We start from the raw sequence: 21,246 nt of genomic DNA, 5'->3' as shown, positions 1-21,246 counted from the left end.
CAGAAATTGAAATCTACACACTAATACACACTATACTCATTGTCACGCAATGCTGATGTTGTTTACATTAATCTTTTGAGAATAAAGTATAACAATAATAATAATTTGCACGGTTTGATGTGATAAGAGCTAACCGATCGTTAGATTTAATTACCATTGGTAGCGCGATAGTGATGCGCTGATTGCGATTATATCCGCGTTCGGGAAATAAAAAATGCATTCTAATTATTTGCGGGTGGGTCGCGGTTGGATAAGATAAATAATTAATGATGCAAATATTAACTACATTTTCTAAATAGAATACAGAAATTGAATAAACTGTAAATTAACATATTAAAGTTATTCAACAAAACATTATTTAGTCAAGAACAGTGAGGGATTTCCTCTGTCTTTTGTTGTTTGATAAACATTAATGATAGATTGCACAGCTTTATTAGGCTGCTGTCACAAGACCTATTTCATCATTGCAAGATCATTCATTCATTCATTCAAAACTGACAGTGCTTACAAGGATACTTCCCAGGATGACCATTTTAACGTCATTTTGTGTGTATTTGACCACTTAAGCGTAACAAGATTTGCTTGTTTGGTAGCCTACTCGCAGCGTGCGCTTTGGATGTGACTGCAGCGCACAGAAAAGCGCCTCTGGAGAGCGCGACTACCGAATGGCTTAAAAAGACGTGAAATGTGACGAACCCTGAATGTGACGATCGGGTGCGGTAATCTAAATCAGACAAAAATATAGGTGAGTTGGCGAGTGGATAATTTATTTGAAGCTGCGGATTCGGGTGATGTTTTAGCTCATCCGCGCATCACTGTAGCACGATTTATTGTAATTCTTTTTTCCTCAGTTGGTCAGAATAAACATGGCAGACTTGTTACTTACTTGTTCAGATGGCAATATATGGTGAAAATTCTAATTTGGGTCATATATTCCAAGAAATAGGCTAGAATCTGTGATTCCTGAATACAGTATCCACACATGACTGACTGCCACACATTCACCTCAAAACATTAGATTCATCCACGCTGAATCTGTGCCAGAACACCGGATCACAATCCCACGCACGGAAGATAATTCCGCACAGAGCTGCAATTCCAGGTTTTCAAACAGAGATGGCGACAAAGAGGCAAAAGCTTTAAATTAGCTTTAAATTAGCTTTTTTTTGTTTCTGTCCATTGGAGGCAGTGTTTTGTAGTGATTAAAGGTTTCTTGAGGAAACAAAACAAAGATTGGCACACCAAAACTGCACAAATGTATTACTGAATTATCACACAGATGATGCACGCAGGCTTTTTTTTTTTTTTTTTTGCCAAAGGCTTTTTTATCTAAAGCAACTATTTGAAATTGAAATTACGTAAAGAAAACGGGCCCATTTTAGTACATCTTTTCTTATCCTCATTACTGCAATGTCTAAAAATAACTAAAAACGGATAGAAAATTTTATTTTGCTTAAAGAAAATGAAAATGAGCCCTATTTGTTTTTTTGTTTTTTTACATTGTGACATTGAAAATCTCATTTTCATTACTGCGGTGTGCAAAAGAATAATCATATATTATTAGTAAAATGGATTAAGTGTTTATAAATCATATTCATGTTTGTGCTGTCTTTTTGCTGTTTTAAATAAAGGTATGATGATATCCAATAATGTAGTGGTAAAGAAAGAATGTGCATAATTTGTCATGAAAATGCAATGCAAAAACCTAAATGGTCTTAAATTTTCTTCAAATGGTTAAATTTTCTCTCATTTTTTTTTCTTGATTATTTTATGGTAAAATGTGGTGGGAATATGTTTTCATGAGATTCACCCAAATGCTCTTATTATACAGTGAAGCTACAGCAGACTTGTGTATTTGCTGTGTTTTGACAGTGTTTAACGTGTATGTCACATTGTCCACAAATATTTTCTAGGATATATCTAAATCTAGGATTTAGATTTACACTAGTGTTGTTGATGAGAAATATAATAGTATTCTGAATTATACAAAATTTATACATCAACCTTTTTTTCCAACCTTCATTGCCAAAAGAAAACCAGAGTAGTTGCATAATCCTGTGACTTTAAGGATCCACTCTGGGTATGTATGTGTGTGTGTTGGTGTCAGAGGGCATTTAATTGCAGTGGAACGTAGACGAATTGAATTGTAAATGCGGTGTGTGGCGCGATCAAATGAGAGCAGCAGACGGGGAGATGTCAGCGGCGTCTTGACCACGTCTCTAAGCAGCCTTACGCTCCTGCAGCTGCTCTCTGGACATATTCATCCAACAACATTTCACAAACGACAATTAGACAACAAATATGACTCATAACAACAGCAGCACTGCAGAAGATGTGTGACTTTTAATCGCTTCTGTTTCTAATTTGTTCTTATTTTGTAATAATGATAAAAACTGCATCTTTTGAAAAGCCACATAAAATACTGATATGTAATTTATGAATTTGTGGGTGAAAATCTACAGAATGCTTTGGAAAACTCATCACCATGTTGCTAGGTCATTGATATGTGGTTGCTACTGTGTTCTAGTTGCTTACAGGCCCAAGTCAAAGTCTCTGTGATGTTCTAGTCTGTAGAAGCAGCTTGGGTTCCTCCTTCAGTGTATGTCTATGAGACTGAAGTGATTAGACTTAGTAAGTCTAATCACTTACTAAGTATGGATGGGGGGCTGTGGGTGATGGGGTTGTTGCACTGTAAAAAAAAAAAAAAAAAACCTTGAGCCAACTTAAAATTTTAAGGCAACCAGCTTCAGCAGATTTTTGAGTTTGCTCAACTTAATTTTTGTGGGAGATTCTCACATTTTTGTTGCATAAACTTAAAACGACAAGTTGAGAAAACTCGAAAATCTGCTGAAGCTGGTTGCCTTAAAATTTTAAGTTTGCGCAATTTTTTATTTTATTTTTTTTACAGTGTGGGTTTGAGGGGTAGCCCCCAAAGTAGCGCAATGACCAAATCCCAAATATCAAAACTCAAAATATGTAATTTCCATACCTAATTTAATTAATTTCCCTTTAATTAATTAATACCTTTTGTATGCAAAGAAAACAAAAAATATGACTTTGTTCTCTAATACTCTAAAGAGACTGAGAGAAGGCTTATGGGCCCAATAAAAGATGAGCAACACAGAAAAGTCTTAAACTAGATCACAAAATCAAACTTCAGCATGTTAATTTATGTGAGAAATACCTCAGGTAATACAAGCAGCTGAAGGCTTCCCCCGCAGAGGCTGCATTAACCCGAGCACCAGAAATAGAATTCTAGTCTACTGCATAATGCTTGCTGTTAAAAACAGACTGAAACAATACAATATGCGCTATTCCAAGATAAACATTTCAACAACATTGTCACATGACCTCATGATGCGTGTTTAATTCAGCAAGTGGCATCCATTTATTGTGTATTTTGAACTAAAATAGGTGCTGTTTGTTTGAGCGTCCCTGTTTATAGGCAAACTTTATGGAAAAATGTCACTGCCAGTCAGATCAAGGAGTCAAAAAAGATCTCCTATAATGTCTGATTTGTTTGTTGCACTAACAATGGTTAAGCATGTTGCATTGTGGGATACAATAATCCATGCATTGTGTTCTGCACATGTTTGTAAATATATCAGGTGACCTGGGTGTTCTGTATACATCGAAAATTCAAATACTGTGTTCAGTATACATTAGAATTAACTTAACCTTTATCATTGATATGCCAATTGTGTGTCAGATAAAAAGGCAAAATTAAATTTTTGGTATTAATTAAAAGAAAATTAAAAAAGTTATCCAACATCCTGTCTAATGTCACTATGAAAACAAATATAGTGAATGTACCTCTGTATTATGTGCAAAAAAATGCTTATATGCATAACATATAAACCTTACATTTATAAAAAAACACAACTGCTTTGCACACTGGAATAAAGATAAACCAAGGTATAGAAATTCATGCAAAATGTTAATACTTGCATGACTTTTCTCAAATTTACAGAGAAGGTAAAAAACAGTAAAACGTAAGTTGCACTAAGGAAAATATGAGCACGCTTATGCGTTTGAACAATTTTGTGCAGTTTGTCCTCTTTTTTTTAGATGCATTTTGTAGAAATGAGTTATTCACAGCTGTAAAGGAATGTGACTGATGGATTTTTTCCATGCATGGCACTCATATTCTATTAATTGATATTCAAATTTGTTGATTATTTTCATTTTCGAGTTTACCGTTTAGTTGTTGCTAGTATGCACACTGCAGAAACAGTACATGCAGAATGTATTCTGTGCACAGTCTTACACTGTGTCCAATGCATCAAGGTTTCAGCGAGTATCCCTGTTTTAGACCAAATGCAGAACCTGGTATGTTTTTTGATAAGAGTGCCACATTTTTTGTGTAGTGGCATGAGCTCCAAGCTGAAAGAAGCACTTGTCAAACTCTCCACATATCATTCCATCCGTCAAGCGATGCTGTGGTTTAGCACCAGTGGATCCAGCAGTTCACTCATATGTGGGTTTCTGTTCTCCACAGGCGGCTGGATATTCATGGGAACATCATCCATCATACAGCAACCATCTTTGGCGTCTCACCCCCAGTCTGTCCACATGTTGACAGTTTAGCTCCATGCATCATGCACGTGTGTATCAACACACCTCCACATTGTCATGCTCATCTCTCGCTCCGTGCCTGCCTCATATGTTCACTGCTCTCATCTCCTCCCACCCCAACCCTTCAGTCATCCATCCTAGTCTTCTCCTTCTTCCTCTAAATTTATATTGTTTTCTCCCATCTCACAGCACGTTGCAACTTGGCGCATTAATATAAAGTTCTGTTGATGTATCAGCTATTTTACGGCTTCAAATGTGACTCATCCAACCAGAAATATATCTGTTTTGTAACATGAGTTTTCTTGTTTTGTTGTAACTGAAGTGTTTAACAATGCGAAGCACTTTCGGTTTTTGCACTGATGCCAAACTTATCATTCATTTGATGTGAATAATCTTTTTGGTTTGCGTCCAAGTTCCAGAATAAAAATAAAAAAGGGTTTGGAAATTATTTTCCATCCAAAAACAGTATTTAAGATTACCCAAAACAAGAAATAATATACAGAACCATTCAAAAGTTTGGGGTCAGCAAGGTTTAATTTAAAAAAAGAAATGAATAAATAATACTTTTATTGAGCAAGGACACGTTAAATTGATCAAAAGTGGCAATAAAGACTGTTACAAAAGAATTCTATTTCAAATAAATGCTGTTCTTTTTAATTCTCTGTTCATCAATGAATCCTAAAAAAGTTTACACAAAAACAGTTTTCAGCAATTACAGTATATGTTACAGTACTGTAAGTAATGTTTCTTGAGCAGCAAATCAGCATATTAAAATAATCTCTGAAGACTGCAGTAATGATGCTGAAAATTCAGCTTTGCATCACAGGAATAAATTACATTTTAAAATATATTGAATTAGAAAATTGGTATTTTAAATTGTAATAATATTTTAGAATACTGCTGTTTTTACTGTATTTTTATCTAATAAATATAGCCTCGATCAGCATTAGAGATCAGCATTTTTTTTTTTTTAATTAGTTAAAAAATCTTACACACCCCAAATTTTTGAATGGTAGAAAAAATGATAGAACAAAAAAAAAAAAAAAAAAATCCAGTGACATTAAACTGAAATTAAATGGTTTCGGTTTGTGCTGTACTGAAGTTCAGACCCTACTACGTGGCTGTTGGCTCGCTGAGTGGCGGCGGCTGATGTCACGGCGGTGGTAAGCTGTCAGGCCACATGAGTGTCAGGCCCACGAGGCTGAGGACCGATTCATCTGTGTCTTCAGTTCAGAGCAGGACACTCAAACAGCTCTGAGGAAACAAACACACATATGTACACTGATACAGCAAACACCTCATTAGTTTATGTGATTCTGCTACTATGACAGTTACAGATAACCTGCCTGAAGGCCACAGGTTTATATGCTCTGCTCTGAGTGTAATGTACTGCTTATAATAGACTGTGCTCACAGCTCTGTCCTTGACTGTCATATACAGTGCTTTAATGATAGATTGGTTTATCAGCTGGATTCTGTCTATTTTTAGATTATTGCATTGGCTGATAACAATTTCAGGGGTGAAAGATTTTTTAGAAATACTTTATTAATAATAATAATAATACTTTTATTCAGCAATTATGCATTAAATTGATTACAAAAACTATTTATAAAGTTACATATTTCAAATAAATGCTGTTCTTTTGAACATTCTATTTATCAAAGAATCCTTAAAGAAGCATATTAGAATGATTTCTGAAGGATCATGTGACCCTGAAGACTGGAGATGCGATGCTGAAAATTCAGCTTTGCATCACAGGAATAAATTACATTTTAAAATATATTACAATAGAAACAATAATATTTCACAATTTTACTGTTTTTACTGTATTTTTGATCAAATACATGCAGCCTCGATGAGTGTAAATGACTTTTTAAAAAATTACATAACTTATTAGTGTTGTGAATTAGGTACTTTACTAATAAGAAGGTATTTTATTGTATTATAATTATTTTAGGTATTTTAAAAAGTTATTTTTATGTTTATTATATTTATTCTTTTTTTTTTTTAACTTAATGGGCGCAAACCAGTTATTCAGGTCAAATGAATGAGGATGTAAAGAGTAAATGTCAATGTAATGAGGAAGCATACAGATCTACAAACCTAACTTAATGTTTGTCTGTTGGTCTGGGCAAGTAGTGTGTTACACGTGCATATTAAATAGCCATGTGCTTCTAATGCTGTCAGTGCAAAATGCACTTTACCAGTCATTTACTGAGAGTCTGTTTATGAATCCTTGTGCAGGCTGTGGTTGCAGGGCTGTCCAGGACTACATCCAAAACCTTGCTGTAGTCCTGGAGGCCGGCAGCCCGCATGTTCACCCTCACAGTGGTGTAGGTAAGGTGAACAGAGACCCTGTTAAATGGATTCGGGAAGACAGCTGGGCCACACTGGGCCACTGAGCATGTCCAGACAATCCCAAAGAAGCCACTGTGAACTGAGAGGAGAAAGTGTTGTTGTAGAATAAAGCAAAAAACAACAGAATCTCTCTAGATTTGTCTCTAGTGAACAGCACCATGCTGAAAGAACAACGGCTGAGCAATAAAAATGTTTGTCTGGAAGCAATAGAAGGACAAATTCTAGTGTTCAATGAAAAACATCAGCGATTTTAACCACTTAAGCCAACCGTGTCAGAGGTTAGAAAGATTTTTGTGCACGTCAGCTTTAATGCGCTTAACAAAATAACAAAAGCTGGCAAATGTCAAGAAATGTATCATTTAACTTACAATCTACAGACTTTACAGCTGTCATTTTCTATTGCTGTTTGTTTGTAGTCATGACTCATGTTTGCATTTTCTTCTGCTTTTTTTCCCTTCTCACTGGCCATGATTCTAACCTTAAAATCAGGATTAGGCATAAAATAATGTCATGCATGTGAAAATCAGCTGATAATTGAACAAATAGTTATAACATGGCTCAGAGGACAATAGGAATCTTTGTGGCAGTTTTTCTGGTGATTAAGAGATAATATGAGACTTCTTCACCTTACAAAGGCAATGTTCAAAAAGCAAAAAGGCTACATTATATTTTGTGAGAGAAAACAGGCAATTTTTTGGAATCAGCACCTCAAAATTAGAAAGGAACAAGTATTGGATTTCAGTCAGCAAATACGATGCTGGGCGGTGTTGTAATACTTTTATTCAGCAAACATTAAATTGATCACAAAAACACAGTAAAGGCAGTTAGAAAATTACAATATGTTTCAAATAAATGCTGGACTTTTAAACTTAATCAAAGATTCCTTTCCACAAAAATAAGAGAATAAAGCAAAAACAACAAAATCTCTCTAGATTTATCTATAATGAAGAGTAAATTAAATAAAAATGTTTCTCAGGGAAGAGATAGAAGACCAGAAAGACAAAGTCTAGTGTCTAATGAAACATATCAGACATTTTTAACCATTAAAGCCAACAGGGACGCTTCTAGCCCATTGCTAAAAATGTTGCTTTGATATTCAGCTCCAGAGACGAGAATGAATACACTCTTCCAAATCCCAAATGCCCATGTGCTTAAACGAGAAGCTGGAATATTCAGAAAAACACAAGGCTTCCTCCCACACACATCCTCAGCTCTTCTTCACCATCCTCACAATTATCAACACGATTTGCTGCTCTGAAGAGCGCTGGCCACTCTAATGATGCTCTACTGGGTTTGTTCCTCTGTTTGTCTCACCCACTCTTTCTGACATTTGTTTCAGAGAAATGATATTGCCTTTCTGCTGTGTGGCCGAATTGCCAGTAATGATGATGATAATTGCAGACTCATGGAGCCCGTGCTCCATGAGTCTGAGATTTACTCCCTTGAATTAATGATTGGTGGGTACTTGGAAGTGTTGCTTCAAAGTAAATTTCAGGAAAATAACATTTGACAGATTGCCAAATGACCCTGGGTTGGAACAACAAATCTCAAGGCTTGGTTTTGGGAACAGCTCTCAACAGGTGGAGACAGGGTCTGAAATGAACTTTGCCACACCAAGCAGGCGAATTCAACCCTGTTTTGCATGAGTTTTACAATAGATTTTTACAATAGATTGCCATTCTATCTATCTATCTATCTATCTATCTATCTATCTATCTATCTATCTATCTATCTATCTATCTATCTATCTATCTATCTATCTATCTATCTATCCGTCCGTCCGTCCGTCCGTCCGTCTGTCTATCTAGTGTGTGTGTGTGTATATATATATATATATATATATATATATATGGAATGCACCTACCTCGAAGAGACTTTTTGTCTCTAATTCTTTTGCAAACGCCTGATCTAGCATCAGATCAATGCTATCTCAAAGCACCTTTATCTGTCAGAGCCTAAAAGCTCAAATGGAGTTAATAGCAGCCATGTGTTGATGTTGTTTTGTTGTTGTTGTTATGTGGAGAGATTTAGTGCTCAGATTTCGGCGGAAAGGTTGCTAGCAAGTGTTTTATTTTTGTCATTCAGGCCTAAACTGGAATTGAGATTCAAGGACTCACTGAAAACATTTACCCAGCCTCATACTGTTTCAGATCTGTATGATATTGTTTTTTTCATTTGAGCACAAAATGATTTTTAAGCTATTTTCCATTTGTTGATATTTTTTCATAGGGCTTGCGTTAAAATTTAGATTGTAAATTTAGTACCTGAGTTTGAAGATCAATATTTTTGGAAAGTGTAGTGCCTCGTTGATTCATTGACCATTTGTTGAAAAAGAAGCTAAGAATTCTCTTTTTGTTCTTATTCTGTTTTCTATTTTTCAGTTTCAGGCTCTATTAATTGAAGGTCTTCATTATTCTTTCCATATTAAGCACTGAAATAATGGCAATGTCATAATGTCAGGCTATTCCGGCTGTTCGTTTCAAAATCTTTTTGCTTCTGAATTGTGCACAGACACAACCCACGTCTCCTGTCACCCAGAGAGCCACACGTCAATCTAGATCCAGACTGTATTTTGGTACCTGATGTAGTTGTCATAGCACAATATATTCACCCTCCCATAGGTCACTTTGCTAAGAAACCACAAATGCAATCATTTTGTTTCGCTTTTAGTCCAATGTTGAACTTGGTATCACAATAGAACCTCTTAAACATGCTCTCGAAGGTTATAACAACCTTAGCAGAGTCCGCTGGTTAAAATCTAATGCTTACACAATCTCCATGCAGCCCTGCGGGAGACATTAATGCAGTGAAGTCTGCAATGACCTCCTGATCTTCCACCAATGGAAGGATTTTAGATATAAAAACCTTAAGTATGGATGCGAACAAAGGCCGCATGTGTTCCAGATTGCCCTACGGTTACTCGTTCATGCTTATGTAAAAGTCCACAGGAAACCTTGGATATTGCATAATTGATTTGGTGGGAGGAAACATATAGGAACTTGGGATGTGAACACTGATGTACAGATAAATGCATGTCTTGGAAAGTCTGAACGAAACATCAATGGTTTCTAGTAAGACAATACTGCATAATATTTTTTTTTATTTTTTATTTTTTGCACATTCTTCCTTGTGTTTATAATATATTTACATGTTATTCAAGAAATGTTTCTTCTTGCTTCCCCTTCTTTCTTTTTTTTTGCTATTATGATGTACAAACTGCTTTTCGAATGAGTAAAAAAAAATGTTGGATTCGACTTGATGATTTTGAGAATTTATTGAGAATTGAGTGTTTGATTTTTGTTGTTTGCTAATTTCTGCTAATCTCATGTGACTGGTTTCTGGAAAGTAGGAATTATTGTCCCGGACTAGTGAACATGTCATCTGAGAACAGAAAAGATGTGGTTGCGAGAGGGATGGAAAAGTTCCTGTATTTGATTAAAGATTATAAAGGCATATGAATTTTTAAAAAATGATGTGCATTATTAAATAATGTATTATTAACTGGGATCTTGGATGGTGCTATTTTATCAGTAAGAAACAAAACTCAAATCTGTATGTATTTCTAAATTTTTAATTCTTCTTTCTCGCAATGAATTTCTAATAGTTTGTATTTGTTTAGTACCTTTCTTAAAAAGAAATTTCACCTTCAGCTCACTGTTTGTATATGGCTCTGTTTTCTGTAGAACTGCAGTTTATCATGGAAAGTGTTATTCCTTTTTTATTAGTTGGTTGAAAAAAAAAAAAAGTATCATATGTGGGGGTCCTTGGCATGAAAGGTTTAAAAAAAAAAAAAAAAAAACTCCACTGCCTTGTCAACAAGCCTCCTCAAGAATGAGTACCAGTGGTGTTTTAGGAGAAAATTGGTACTCCAAAATTTAAAACGAGATTGCTTTCAGGTCTAAATAGATTCTGTCTAAAAAAAAATCCTTAATTGAAGTTTACTAGCAGTTTCTGAGTGAAAATTGTTTCTGTACCTTTTTCACAGAAGAAAGTCAGTTTAGTTATAAATCTTAGATTTAGAAATTTTCAGTGATATATCCGTTTAAGATTGACTTTAAGGATCCAAATTATGTTAAAGGGGTCCTATTATGCTTTTTCACTTTTTCAGCTTTAGTTAGTGTGTAGTGCTGCAGTTTGAGCGTAAAAAAGAGCTGCAAGGTTACAAAGCTGAAAGTCTAATCTAAAATAAGATATACAGAAAACATCAGCGCCAATAGCCTCGTGGTTAGTGCGTAGACATGCAGCGCAGCTGCTCTCACGGCGACCTGAGTTTGATTCCCGTCTTGAGGTCCTTTGCTAATCCTGCCCCCCTCTCTCTCCACCCAATGCTTTCCTGTCAGCTCTCTTCTGTCCTGTCCCAATAAAGGCAGAAAATGCCCATAAATATATACAGAAAACATTTTTCAAGAGCTACAATGTACATCTTGTTCAGACTACAGCGCACTTTTTCCGGATATTGTGAAGTCACAATGTTGCTCAATTAAATAACTCCCACCCACAATATAATAAAAAAAATAAAAAAAACATGCCACTTTGAAATATCCTGTAAAATCTGCGCTTGCAAAGGTTCTGCACAATCCTCTTGTTTGTAAAAGAGTCTAAATCAGGCACAATTGACATCATCATTAATATTTCCAGCAGAGCAGATGAAACTCGCAGTTATGATAAGGGGTGTGTCATTTCCGGAACATTTGCCAATCACAACACACTGGGCCAGCTGACCAATCAGAGCACATATTGAGTTACAGAAGGAGGGGTTTCATCGTAACAGGAACTAAACAGGTCAATTGAGACAGACTGGGAAGAGAGGTACTGCAATAATGTAAAAAATGTGAAAAATAATGCGTTTATGGAACAATTAAGCATAAAAACCTATCAAAACATACATGGCATAATAGGACCCCTTCAACTACATGTAGGACTGTACTATAAACACTGCTTTGTCTGAGAGCTTTCTCAGAACGTAGGGAGCATTTGTGGTCACTATAACCCCTCAGACCCTGACCGTGTCATACTGATCATCATTACAGCCAGAGGAAATTACTCTGACAGAGACAAATTCAAACAGGGTGTTATGAAATGATGACTGAGGCTGTCTCATGAGGACGTGTTTGTGGGTGGGTGGATCATCACTCTTCAGACGGCATGTCTCTCACACGTATCTCCCAGCATTCCACACACCAGGTGCACTCACCATCTCTCCAGCCGTTGCCGAGCCAACGGCACTTGTTTCTTCTCGTTTTCTTCCCCCGGGGATGAAAAGTCAAAGGCAGCTATTCGTCTCCCCCCTCTGGCATCTGGCAGCCATATTCCTACAAACTCATCATAGGTCTATTAGCGCTGGACTCCTTCAGTTCCACTGTGACTCGTAATAACTGGAGGGGCCACGTTACTGTTAGCACGCATTTGCTCAATGATTTTTCTAGTGTCAGTTTCAGGGTTGAGAATCATGAGCTTCAGTTTTTCAGTTTTTAAAGAAATGCTGGTTCTTGAATGTGTGCATTTGTCCTCTGAAAAGAACATGAAACAAATTTCTGGCTTTCATTTGTGAATGATTTGCTTGCTTGAGTCTCATCTTTTAAATGAATGAAATCTCAATTAATTCAAGGTCATTACTTTGCAGTAACGTCTAGCTTAAAAATCTAACTGGAATTGTTATTGTATTGTGTTGACTCGAGGCTTGTGACAGTTAATTCAGGGTCACATCTGATTGGTTCATATGACAGTATGTGGTTAAAGATACATATTCACAGTTAACAGTGTTGGAATAAAAATAAATAAAGTAAAATTAAAGAATCGTTAATGGAGTTAAGAAAAGGAGTTGCAACCATATTAATTATATATTTTTAAATTTTTACAGTTATATTTCCCACAATTCCCATGCTTTGTTGATAGTGTTTTTGTTGAGTTTGGTTGAGGGTTTAGTGTTATGTTAAATGTTATTATTATTTAATAACTAAACAATGTTATTTAGTAAATGTTAGTGTTATTTATACACTGTAAAAAGTGAAAGTTGACTTAACTTAAAAAAAAATTGAGGAAACCCGTTGCCTTAAAATTATTAAGTACATAATCATTAAAAAAATAATAATAATAATAATTTAAGTGAACTTGACAATTCAATTAACTTATTTTTTAAATTATCATTTACTTAAAAATTTTAAGGCAACGGGTTTCGTCAATGTTTTTAAGTTAAGTCAACTTATAACTTTTTACAGTGTACTATTAAATGATTTAATATTTTGAATAAGGTTTTGTCTTAATAATTTTGTAATTTGCTTTTTTCATTTTTATAATGACAAGTTTTTTTATGTAATGTGCTTTTGTTGTTTTTATAATGAAAAAAATATTTATATTTTAAGAGAGACAGAGTCTAAGTGTTGTTTTAGTATTATGTATATATTATTATAGTATTTATTCATATTTTAATATTTAGAAATTGTTTTTATTTTTATATTTTTATTTTAGTTTAAGCAATTTTGTTATTTGCTTTTTATTTCAGTCATTTTTGTTTATTTTTGGTACTTTTAGTACTTCAACTTTATTTCAGTATCAATTCTCTGATATTTGTTTAGGTTTAAGCTTTATTTCAATTACCAAAAAAGGTTTTTAATTGTTTTAGAAGTGCTTTGGTTTAGTCTAATTTGGTTCATAGCTGCTTGCATAGGCAGTTCACTAGATTTTGGAACAAAGCTCTGGTGTTTGCATGAGCGCTTGCACTTGTTTTTGTTTAGTATGTAGTTAGAACCGAATTACTTCATTCAAAGCACCAAAGGATCATTAATGAAATCATTAGGGACCCGTAAGTTGCTTGAAAGTCATTAAGAAATCAGTAAATGGAATTGGAAATTGAAATGGAATCATTACATTCCTTTCGATTCCCATCCCTGGTTTTATTGTTAATGTGTTCATGTGTCTGTTCTGTTTATGCTTTCTGCTCTATGTATTCTCTCAGTTGCTTTGATCTCCAGAGCGTAGATTTCCAGCAGGACATTGGATCTCTCATTCCACAGACCAGGCTTTATATTGAAGGTCAACTCCACTGACCCAGAACCAATGACCAGCCATAAAGCAGAGGCCAGTCGACTCATTCTTTAGTGTCTCCAGACCAAATCCATATGTATAGTCCAACCCAGAAAAATCAACTCAAAAATCAAACTCTGTCTTTGACCAAAGCTTCAAAGGAGTCATTAACTGCGAAATAAAAATTCCCTTGATCTTTTGATTGATAGGAAATCATTGTGCTGTAAAAACATTCTGTAAGTTTCAGGACTCAAAACTTAGTTGTTAGTCTAAAAACAGAATGTATTGAAGCCAATCTGCCAAAACAACAGATTTCAGAATGTGCCACTTTATGACGTAATAGTGTGGCTAAGCACTGCCTCCACAGAAGATCAACGCCTGCTTCTACAGCGCTGCCTGTTTAGCCCCGCCCACCGATTTGAGCACGTAGTAGGTAAATAACAAGAACTGCAAATGCAGTTCTACACAGAAACCAATCGATAAACTTTTTTGATGAACTTTATTTTTATGAAGTGCCAAACCACATCAGTAAATCTTGGTACTCATTTTACCGCAGATTCGACACAGAATTTTCAAAAAGATTGAAACTAAAAGACTATGCTGTGTTGAATATATTGGACCACACAAGTGTGAGTAACTGTTTTCATTACGTGATCAGTATTGCTTTGTCTGTTACTACAGTTTGTTTGATATGAGTATGTGTTTTTAACCTAAATCACAGCAGCGTCCATCTGTGAAGGATGTAGGCTGTCAAACATACACATCTGTTAGCCAATCACAGCAGTGGGTGTTTACTTCGGAGTCTATAATCAGCCACGCCTATTCAAACAGAGCATTCTGATGGGGTCGAAACAGGACAGAAAATAGCCTATTACTTCTAAATTATTCTAAATCTTGAAGGCAGTTCATGACCCCTTTAATTTCTGAACAGATAATCTAGGCAGTGAAACCTTTGTCAGAACTCAATGATAATGTTATCACAGCCCTCCAATGTTTTAAGAGACCAATAAAAAAAAGTAAGACACTGGCCAATCAGACTATTACTCTCTTCAACTTTGAGTAACAAATGATGAAGGAAATCGTGTGCAAATTTGCTGAAACAGAAAAGCAGATAATCTGTTTATTCAAACTGAAGAGTACAAATTGTGCATGACTAAGAGATCTTGCCATAGGCCTAATTCAAAATGTGTGCAAGCAATTGAGTTCGTATAAGTGTAACCCTTCCGGTTCTACTCCCCTCATTCTTGCTCCAAGCATGATTCGAACCAGTGTTTCCGGCATGGGAGGTGGGCACACTAACAAGACACTACAGACCGCAGCCGTCGCCAGTGCACCTCTTGAGATCAGGGGAGTGAGGTTTACCTGCGCAGCTCTTACCAGCTGGCCTTCGTTGCATAAGCATTCACGACATAACCTGTGACTACCGTAAAATTAAACAGGATTTATAATTTAATCAGAGTACAATTAAATAAAATATCTATCTATGGGATAGCTCACCCAAAAATGAACATTTTATTATCATTTACTCACCCTCATGTCATTCTAAAAGTGTATGACTTTCATTCTGTGGAACACAAAAGAAGATATTTTGAAAAATGTCTGAATGTAAGTCAGTGGGGCTCAACGTTGTTTTGGATGCAAGTGACTTTAATTGTGTGAACAAAAACAGTTGAAACTTTCTTCAAAATATCTTCTGTCCACAGGAGAACGATCACAAATGCTTGAAATGACTTGAGGGTGAGTGAATAATGACGGTATTTTTTATTTTGGGTGAAATATGAACTAATAGCAATTAAATATTGATGTGCATTATATCTCACAAATGACACTATATTTGATTACTTTTATGTTCAAACAATGTCTAGTTTTTCGGGATTGTCACTAATGTTTTTGTGCAGCTACTAGCTACTAATACGCTTATTCTGATGTCTTGCTCACATTGCTATATAATTTAATTCAAAAATCAAATCTTTGTGTAGAAAGTTTAAAAGTTTAAGTTTTTTTTGGGGGGGGGGGGGGGGATTTTACCTCTGAAAACCACAACATGACAATCACGACGACATTTGTCTTTATGTAAACATACAGGAAAGGAGACAGTTTACAGTACAGGTTTTCAAATAGCTTTTCTTGATATTTTTGAATGATCATCTCAAACTAAATATTACATTTTTATGTGATCATAAAACTAGTACATCAAGAGAATCATAAAAATATTTCTTACAAATGTTACACATACATAAAAAATTTGCTAAAGTAACAAAATCCAACAAACCATAGGTAAAATGCTAACAAAAGGTCCATTAAATATAATCTCGAGATATACCTGTGCAAATCCTATTTTACAATAAATAAAACAATAAATGCATAAACTTACGAATGTAAATATAAATTAACCACGCATGTCTTTTCAACCCCAGAAAAGATTTCAGTTTAACTAATATATTGTTAAATAAGGCAATATATATGATGACTCTATGGCTAATGTGTCAGATTTAAAACTATTATATAGTATATGTATGAACAAAAATATATTTTGAAATTGCAAAACACTAAAGATTGGTTAGAGAATTCTAATTTCAAATCAATTGAGCACACATATATATCAAGCTGCATGTGAAAGTTTACATATCAGAATGCATATATTTTAAGCACTTTTATGGCTTCTTAAGGCAGAGAAAATTATGTCTTTCCTCACAATCTCTGGGTTTCCAAAGCTTCTGTTCTCTGTCCAGAGCTCCACAGCGCAGATTTCCAGAAGGACACTGGATCTCTCCCTCTGTAGACCAGGCTTTATATTGAAGATCATCTCCACTGACCCAGAACCAATAGCCAGCCATAAAGTGCAGACCAGTCCACACATAAGCTGTCTGGGATGTTAGAGTCTTATTTATCACCTCTTCCATATATGTTTGAGAACTTAGGCTCACCAGGTCAATGTAGTTCTGTCTGCAGTAGTTCAGGGATTCATCCCATGTCTTATTCTGATGCTCCAGAATGGGCTCAAAGACCTCCATACAGTAGAATTGCAAATAATTAGGGCACATAGCATTGTGCAGTTTAGCAGTATATCTGTTTAAACAGCCACACTGTTCAGTGACACTGTTTGGTTCCGAAATGTCCCAAAAGATTTTTTGATCCTCACCTCCAGACCAAGTCCATTTTTCTTGGTTGTTAGAAATCATGTGCAGTCCAATCCAAAAATATCCATTATTGTTTTCTGGATTAGTGGAAATCTGTTGTGCCTCTTCTTCATTGACAGTGGACAGGTCATCATGGTGCTCTCTGCAGTATTTCTGCGCATCTTCCCAGGTCATTCTTTTTTTCACAAGGAAGTGTTTTCTGTACAGACTAAAGCTCAGTCCAAAGAGGCTCAAAAAAAGGAATACAATAACTATAGCCTTCATTTCTGTACGGATGATCTACACTGTGCCACAGTGATAAAGGGCTATTTTGCATATACTGTATAAGAGACAATAAAACAAACAGGAAGGCACTGACCAACCACACAGTCCGGCTCTTCAAGTATTTGTGAAGCAAATGTCAAAACCAAATGTCCTGCAAAGAAAACAAACTAAAATAAGTGAAGCCTAGCCAATGAAGTGATAATGTGATGAAAGATTGTCACATTGAAGAATCAAAAATAAAAAAGGAGGATTGTTTCCATTCACATGTAACACAATTTTAAGTCAATAATAGAATCCATCAAAGAGCAAAAAATCTAAATTCTTGAAATTCGTTTGCTATGTATCCAAATGCAAGCATCCAAAAACAATCAAAGGGCCAATGGGATTTTTTTTCCATGTAGACATTGTTTGGCCTGTCATAATCTAAAAAAAAGTGAATAAATTTGTAAGTTACTCTAGGAATCAAGAATTTTAAATTAGACATTTTATTTCTTGTCATTCAACCAATGTAATATATTTACTTTCTTGTCCTTGTGGTCTTCAATATGTGTCGAAGACCAATCAACAATTAAAGGTCTCTGCACACTGAGTCTGAAATTTTCGTATGCGTTTTTCCATATTTGTTATCCTAAAAATTTGTTATGCACAGAAACCTTGCACGCTGGGTCCGATGCATATTAATTAATGGTTGCGAAAAAATTGATTTTGTTGTCCTCTCGCTTCTTAAAAAAAGAAAAAGAAAGGAAATATTGGGTCCATCTAATCCTGAGATATAGAGAGGATGGAGAGTTCCCCCTCAGGAGCAGCGGGATTATCACGGGCAATTCAAAGTTTACTTCAGGATGTCAGTGGCTCAGTTTGATGCTTTGCTAGCGATACTAGAAGACCACCAATTTCTGTGAACTCGGTGTGCAAGGATCTATATACAGTGCTTTGTACTTGACAGTTTCCATTATGGATTTTGGCATTCGCTTGTACAGTGGCTCTGAACTCGCAACACCTCGCAAAATGCTTGCCATGGATGTGAAAAACGCAAAAATCGAACCTGATCCGAATTTTTTTATGACGGACGAAAATTTCGTAGGCAGTGTGTTAACGTGATTGACATAACGTGAGGTCGTATTTATTTTTTAACGTGCAAAAATTTTGGACAAAATTTTCGGGCTCAGTGTGCAATGACATAAGATTTCGTATTAATGAACACAGAAGTGCCATAAATAGAGCTGACAGTAAATCATCTGTTGCACGACATTTCACCGAATTAAATCATTCAGTTAATAAACTGTCATTTTGTGGAATAGATATGGTAGGCCTACTTCTGATGCGGCGCCATATGAACTTGGAATGGAAATTATTACAAACTGAAAGTAAACACTGTACAACCAAATGGTTTGAATGACGATTTCAGTCTGTCCAGTTTTTTATAATATATTCTTTTTTTTTTTCTTTTAATGTAAATGGTCTTTCACTGATTCATTAAACTGATTAGATACATGTGTGTTGATATGTGAAGAACTGAATAGAAAAATGAACCATTTCAATAGTATGTGAACACCGAGGAAGGTCCTGCGTGACCGAAACGTCTCTTGATTGTAATATGCACTGAGCACTGTTTTGCACTTTATAAGAATAAAAGAAGGTTGCTAGTATCTCCACATTGAAGTATCACAGCAGAAATAACCACAATATGCAAGTTGAACGTGTCTTTTTAAGCATAGCGTAGAGTTAGATTATTTCTTTATTTCTCAATGCCACCAGATACTTCCCAGTCCCCTCGCACAGCCGTGGGACGAGTAAGGAACACAGACAAAGTCACAGTCCACAAACTTTTAGTTTCAGAGTTTTTGTCCAAGCATAACTTTATACATTGTCGAGTGAGGTAGTGTAATGATTGACCAATAAAGATTATACATCATATAGAAATGTACTACAAAAGATGAAAACAAGACTTGGTAAAGAAGATATGGTAAAGATGTGTTCAACAGGTTTCCAGGAACAATACCTGAATATATTAGATATACAAAAACAGATGTGTTAGAACCAAGTTTCCGATCTCCATTTTTCTCCTGTGTTCCAAGATTATCTTCAGAGGGAGAGAGAGAGGAAAAAGTCAGGCTGAAAGCCTGTTAATGTTCTATTAATATTCCAGCCTGGTCTCATTGTTTATACATAGGTATTAATACGTAACATTTACAAGCACAAAATGTACATGTTTGTACTTTTTATTGATGCTGCAAGACAGATTCATTTGCATAACCTCAATTTACTGACATGACATCTCTGTGTTTTTCAGACTCCGATTCTTCTGTTACTGTTTTCATTTCAAAGTTCATTTGTTAGACCCTTTAGCTGTGATGATAATCATGTTTGTGCTTTGGCTTTCTTTTGATCCAAACATTCTTTAATACGAAAAAGAATGTGAAAAACACTGTTTTATCTCACAGGTTTTCCATCCTTTTATCTCTTTGCTGTTCTGAACTGAGTAAATACTGGACGTAATGTTTGTCTCACAGCAGCATTTCTGTTGTGTCCTTTCTTCATACACTTCATCCCAGGCAGAACATTTTCGCATTAACCCTGTGATGTTCTTTCTCCTGCATTTATTATTTATTCCAGATCTCCACAAAACTGTAATGTCCTTGTATTACACTATTTTTTAGCTTTCCAGTGAGGACAAAGGTCAGACTGTAGCTCAATGTGACTTCACTAAGGCTCTGTTCCAAAATAAACTGCCTTGCTGTCTACTACCTACAGTACATACCACATTTTCCACAAAAATATTAAGCAGCATAACTGTTTGCAACATTGTAATTAGCAATGTTTCTTGAGCAACAAATCAGTATATTAGAATGATTTCTGGAGGATCATGTGAAACTGAAGACTGGAGTAATGATGCTGAAAATTCAGCTTCGCATCACAGGAATAAATTACATTTTCAAATATATTCAAATAGAAAGAAGTTATTACTAATTGTAATAATATTTCACAATATTGCTGTTTTACTGTAATTTTAATCAAATAAATGCAGCTTTGGTGAGCATAAGAGACAAAAAAAAAAATTGCACCTACCTCAAACTTTTGAACAGTACTATATGTTGCTTTTTATTTTGTTAGAACGCACTGCTAAATTGAAATGATGGTCAAACGGATATTTTTCTGTCAAATGGTGTAGTTACAGCATCAACCAGCAGATTCTAACAAGTCAATGCTATCCAAAACCCAGTCTCAAACAAATACTAGCGCTACAGGCAACGGAGGACTAGTGGTTCTCTGTGCATATGAAGTTCGTAAGACAGGAGAAAGTGTTTAATGCTACATGCTATAAAAAGTGACAGTTTTACTCTTGTGGTTCTTTCCCAGATCTAATAAACCCGGCAGCAGCCCTAAAGGTCAGACCCCAGACGAGAGCAGCCGCCGGACAGACGCTAACTCCTCCGTCTCAGACCTGGCCAACTCCGTCACCAGTGATATGCTAATGGTAACATGAACTTTTGGTTGTGTGCTATTTTCTATTGAAGCTTATAAATTTTTTTTTGTATTTTCAACTTTTATGTTACAGTTAAGACTCTTTTTCACAATTGCCAGTTTATATTTCACAGTTGCAAGTTATAAACTCGTAATCGTGAGTTTATCTTTTTTTTCTACAAATTCTGAGCTTACATCTCAGAATTTTGACTTTTTTCCTCACAATTCTAAGATTACATCTGAAATTACATACAATAAAAAAATTGTGACTTTATCTCACAATTCCAACTTTTTTATCACACAGTTGCAACATTATATCTCACATTACATCTCGCTACTCTGTTTTGTTTGTTTGTTTGTTTGTTTTTGGGTCACACTTTATATTAGTTGAATGTACTTACATCACAAAATCAGAATCAGA

General features: G+C 35.3%; 2 protein-coding genes across 4 annotated transcripts in view; one reads left to right on the top strand and one right to left on the bottom strand.

The window, feature by feature from the left end:
* The window catches only part of syt7b (synaptotagmin VIIb), a 131,166-nt gene that overhangs the window by 95,227 nt on the left and 14,693 nt on the right, over nucleotides 1-21,246 (top strand). For all 3 annotated transcript variants that reach the window (XR_009272173.1, XM_058782956.1, XM_058782957.1), the window contains one exon: nucleotides 20,721-20,838. Coding sequence is in view for 2 of the 3 variants with exons in the window: in XM_058782956.1 (XP_058638939.1) it covers nucleotides 20,721-20,838 (118 nt within the window). In the remaining variant the exon portion in view is untranslated. The remainder of the gene's footprint in view (nucleotides 1-20,720; nucleotides 20,839-21,246) is intronic.
* Nucleotides 16,611-17,360, bottom strand: LOC131544259 (snaclec 3-like). The gene has a single exon (XM_058782336.1). The coding sequence runs from the start codon at nucleotides 17,358-17,360 to the stop codon at nucleotides 16,611-16,613; it is 750 nt and encodes a 249-aa protein (XP_058638319.1).

Source organism: Onychostoma macrolepis, chromosome 07 (assembly GCF_012432095.1).
Source record: "Onychostoma macrolepis isolate SWU-2019 chromosome 07, ASM1243209v1, whole genome shotgun sequence".
Taxonomy (NCBI): domain Eukaryota; kingdom Metazoa; phylum Chordata; class Actinopteri; order Cypriniformes; family Cyprinidae; genus Onychostoma; species Onychostoma macrolepis.
The sequence above is the reverse complement of the archived record's forward strand: the minus strand, read 5'-3'. Positions and strand labels throughout refer to the sequence as shown.

What these genes read in the sequence shown, in the direction of transcription:
- LOC131544259 (XM_058782336.1), bottom strand. Translation starts at nt 17,360, where the DNA reads ATGAAGGCTATAGTTATTGTATTCCTTTTTTTGAGCCTCTTTGGACTG.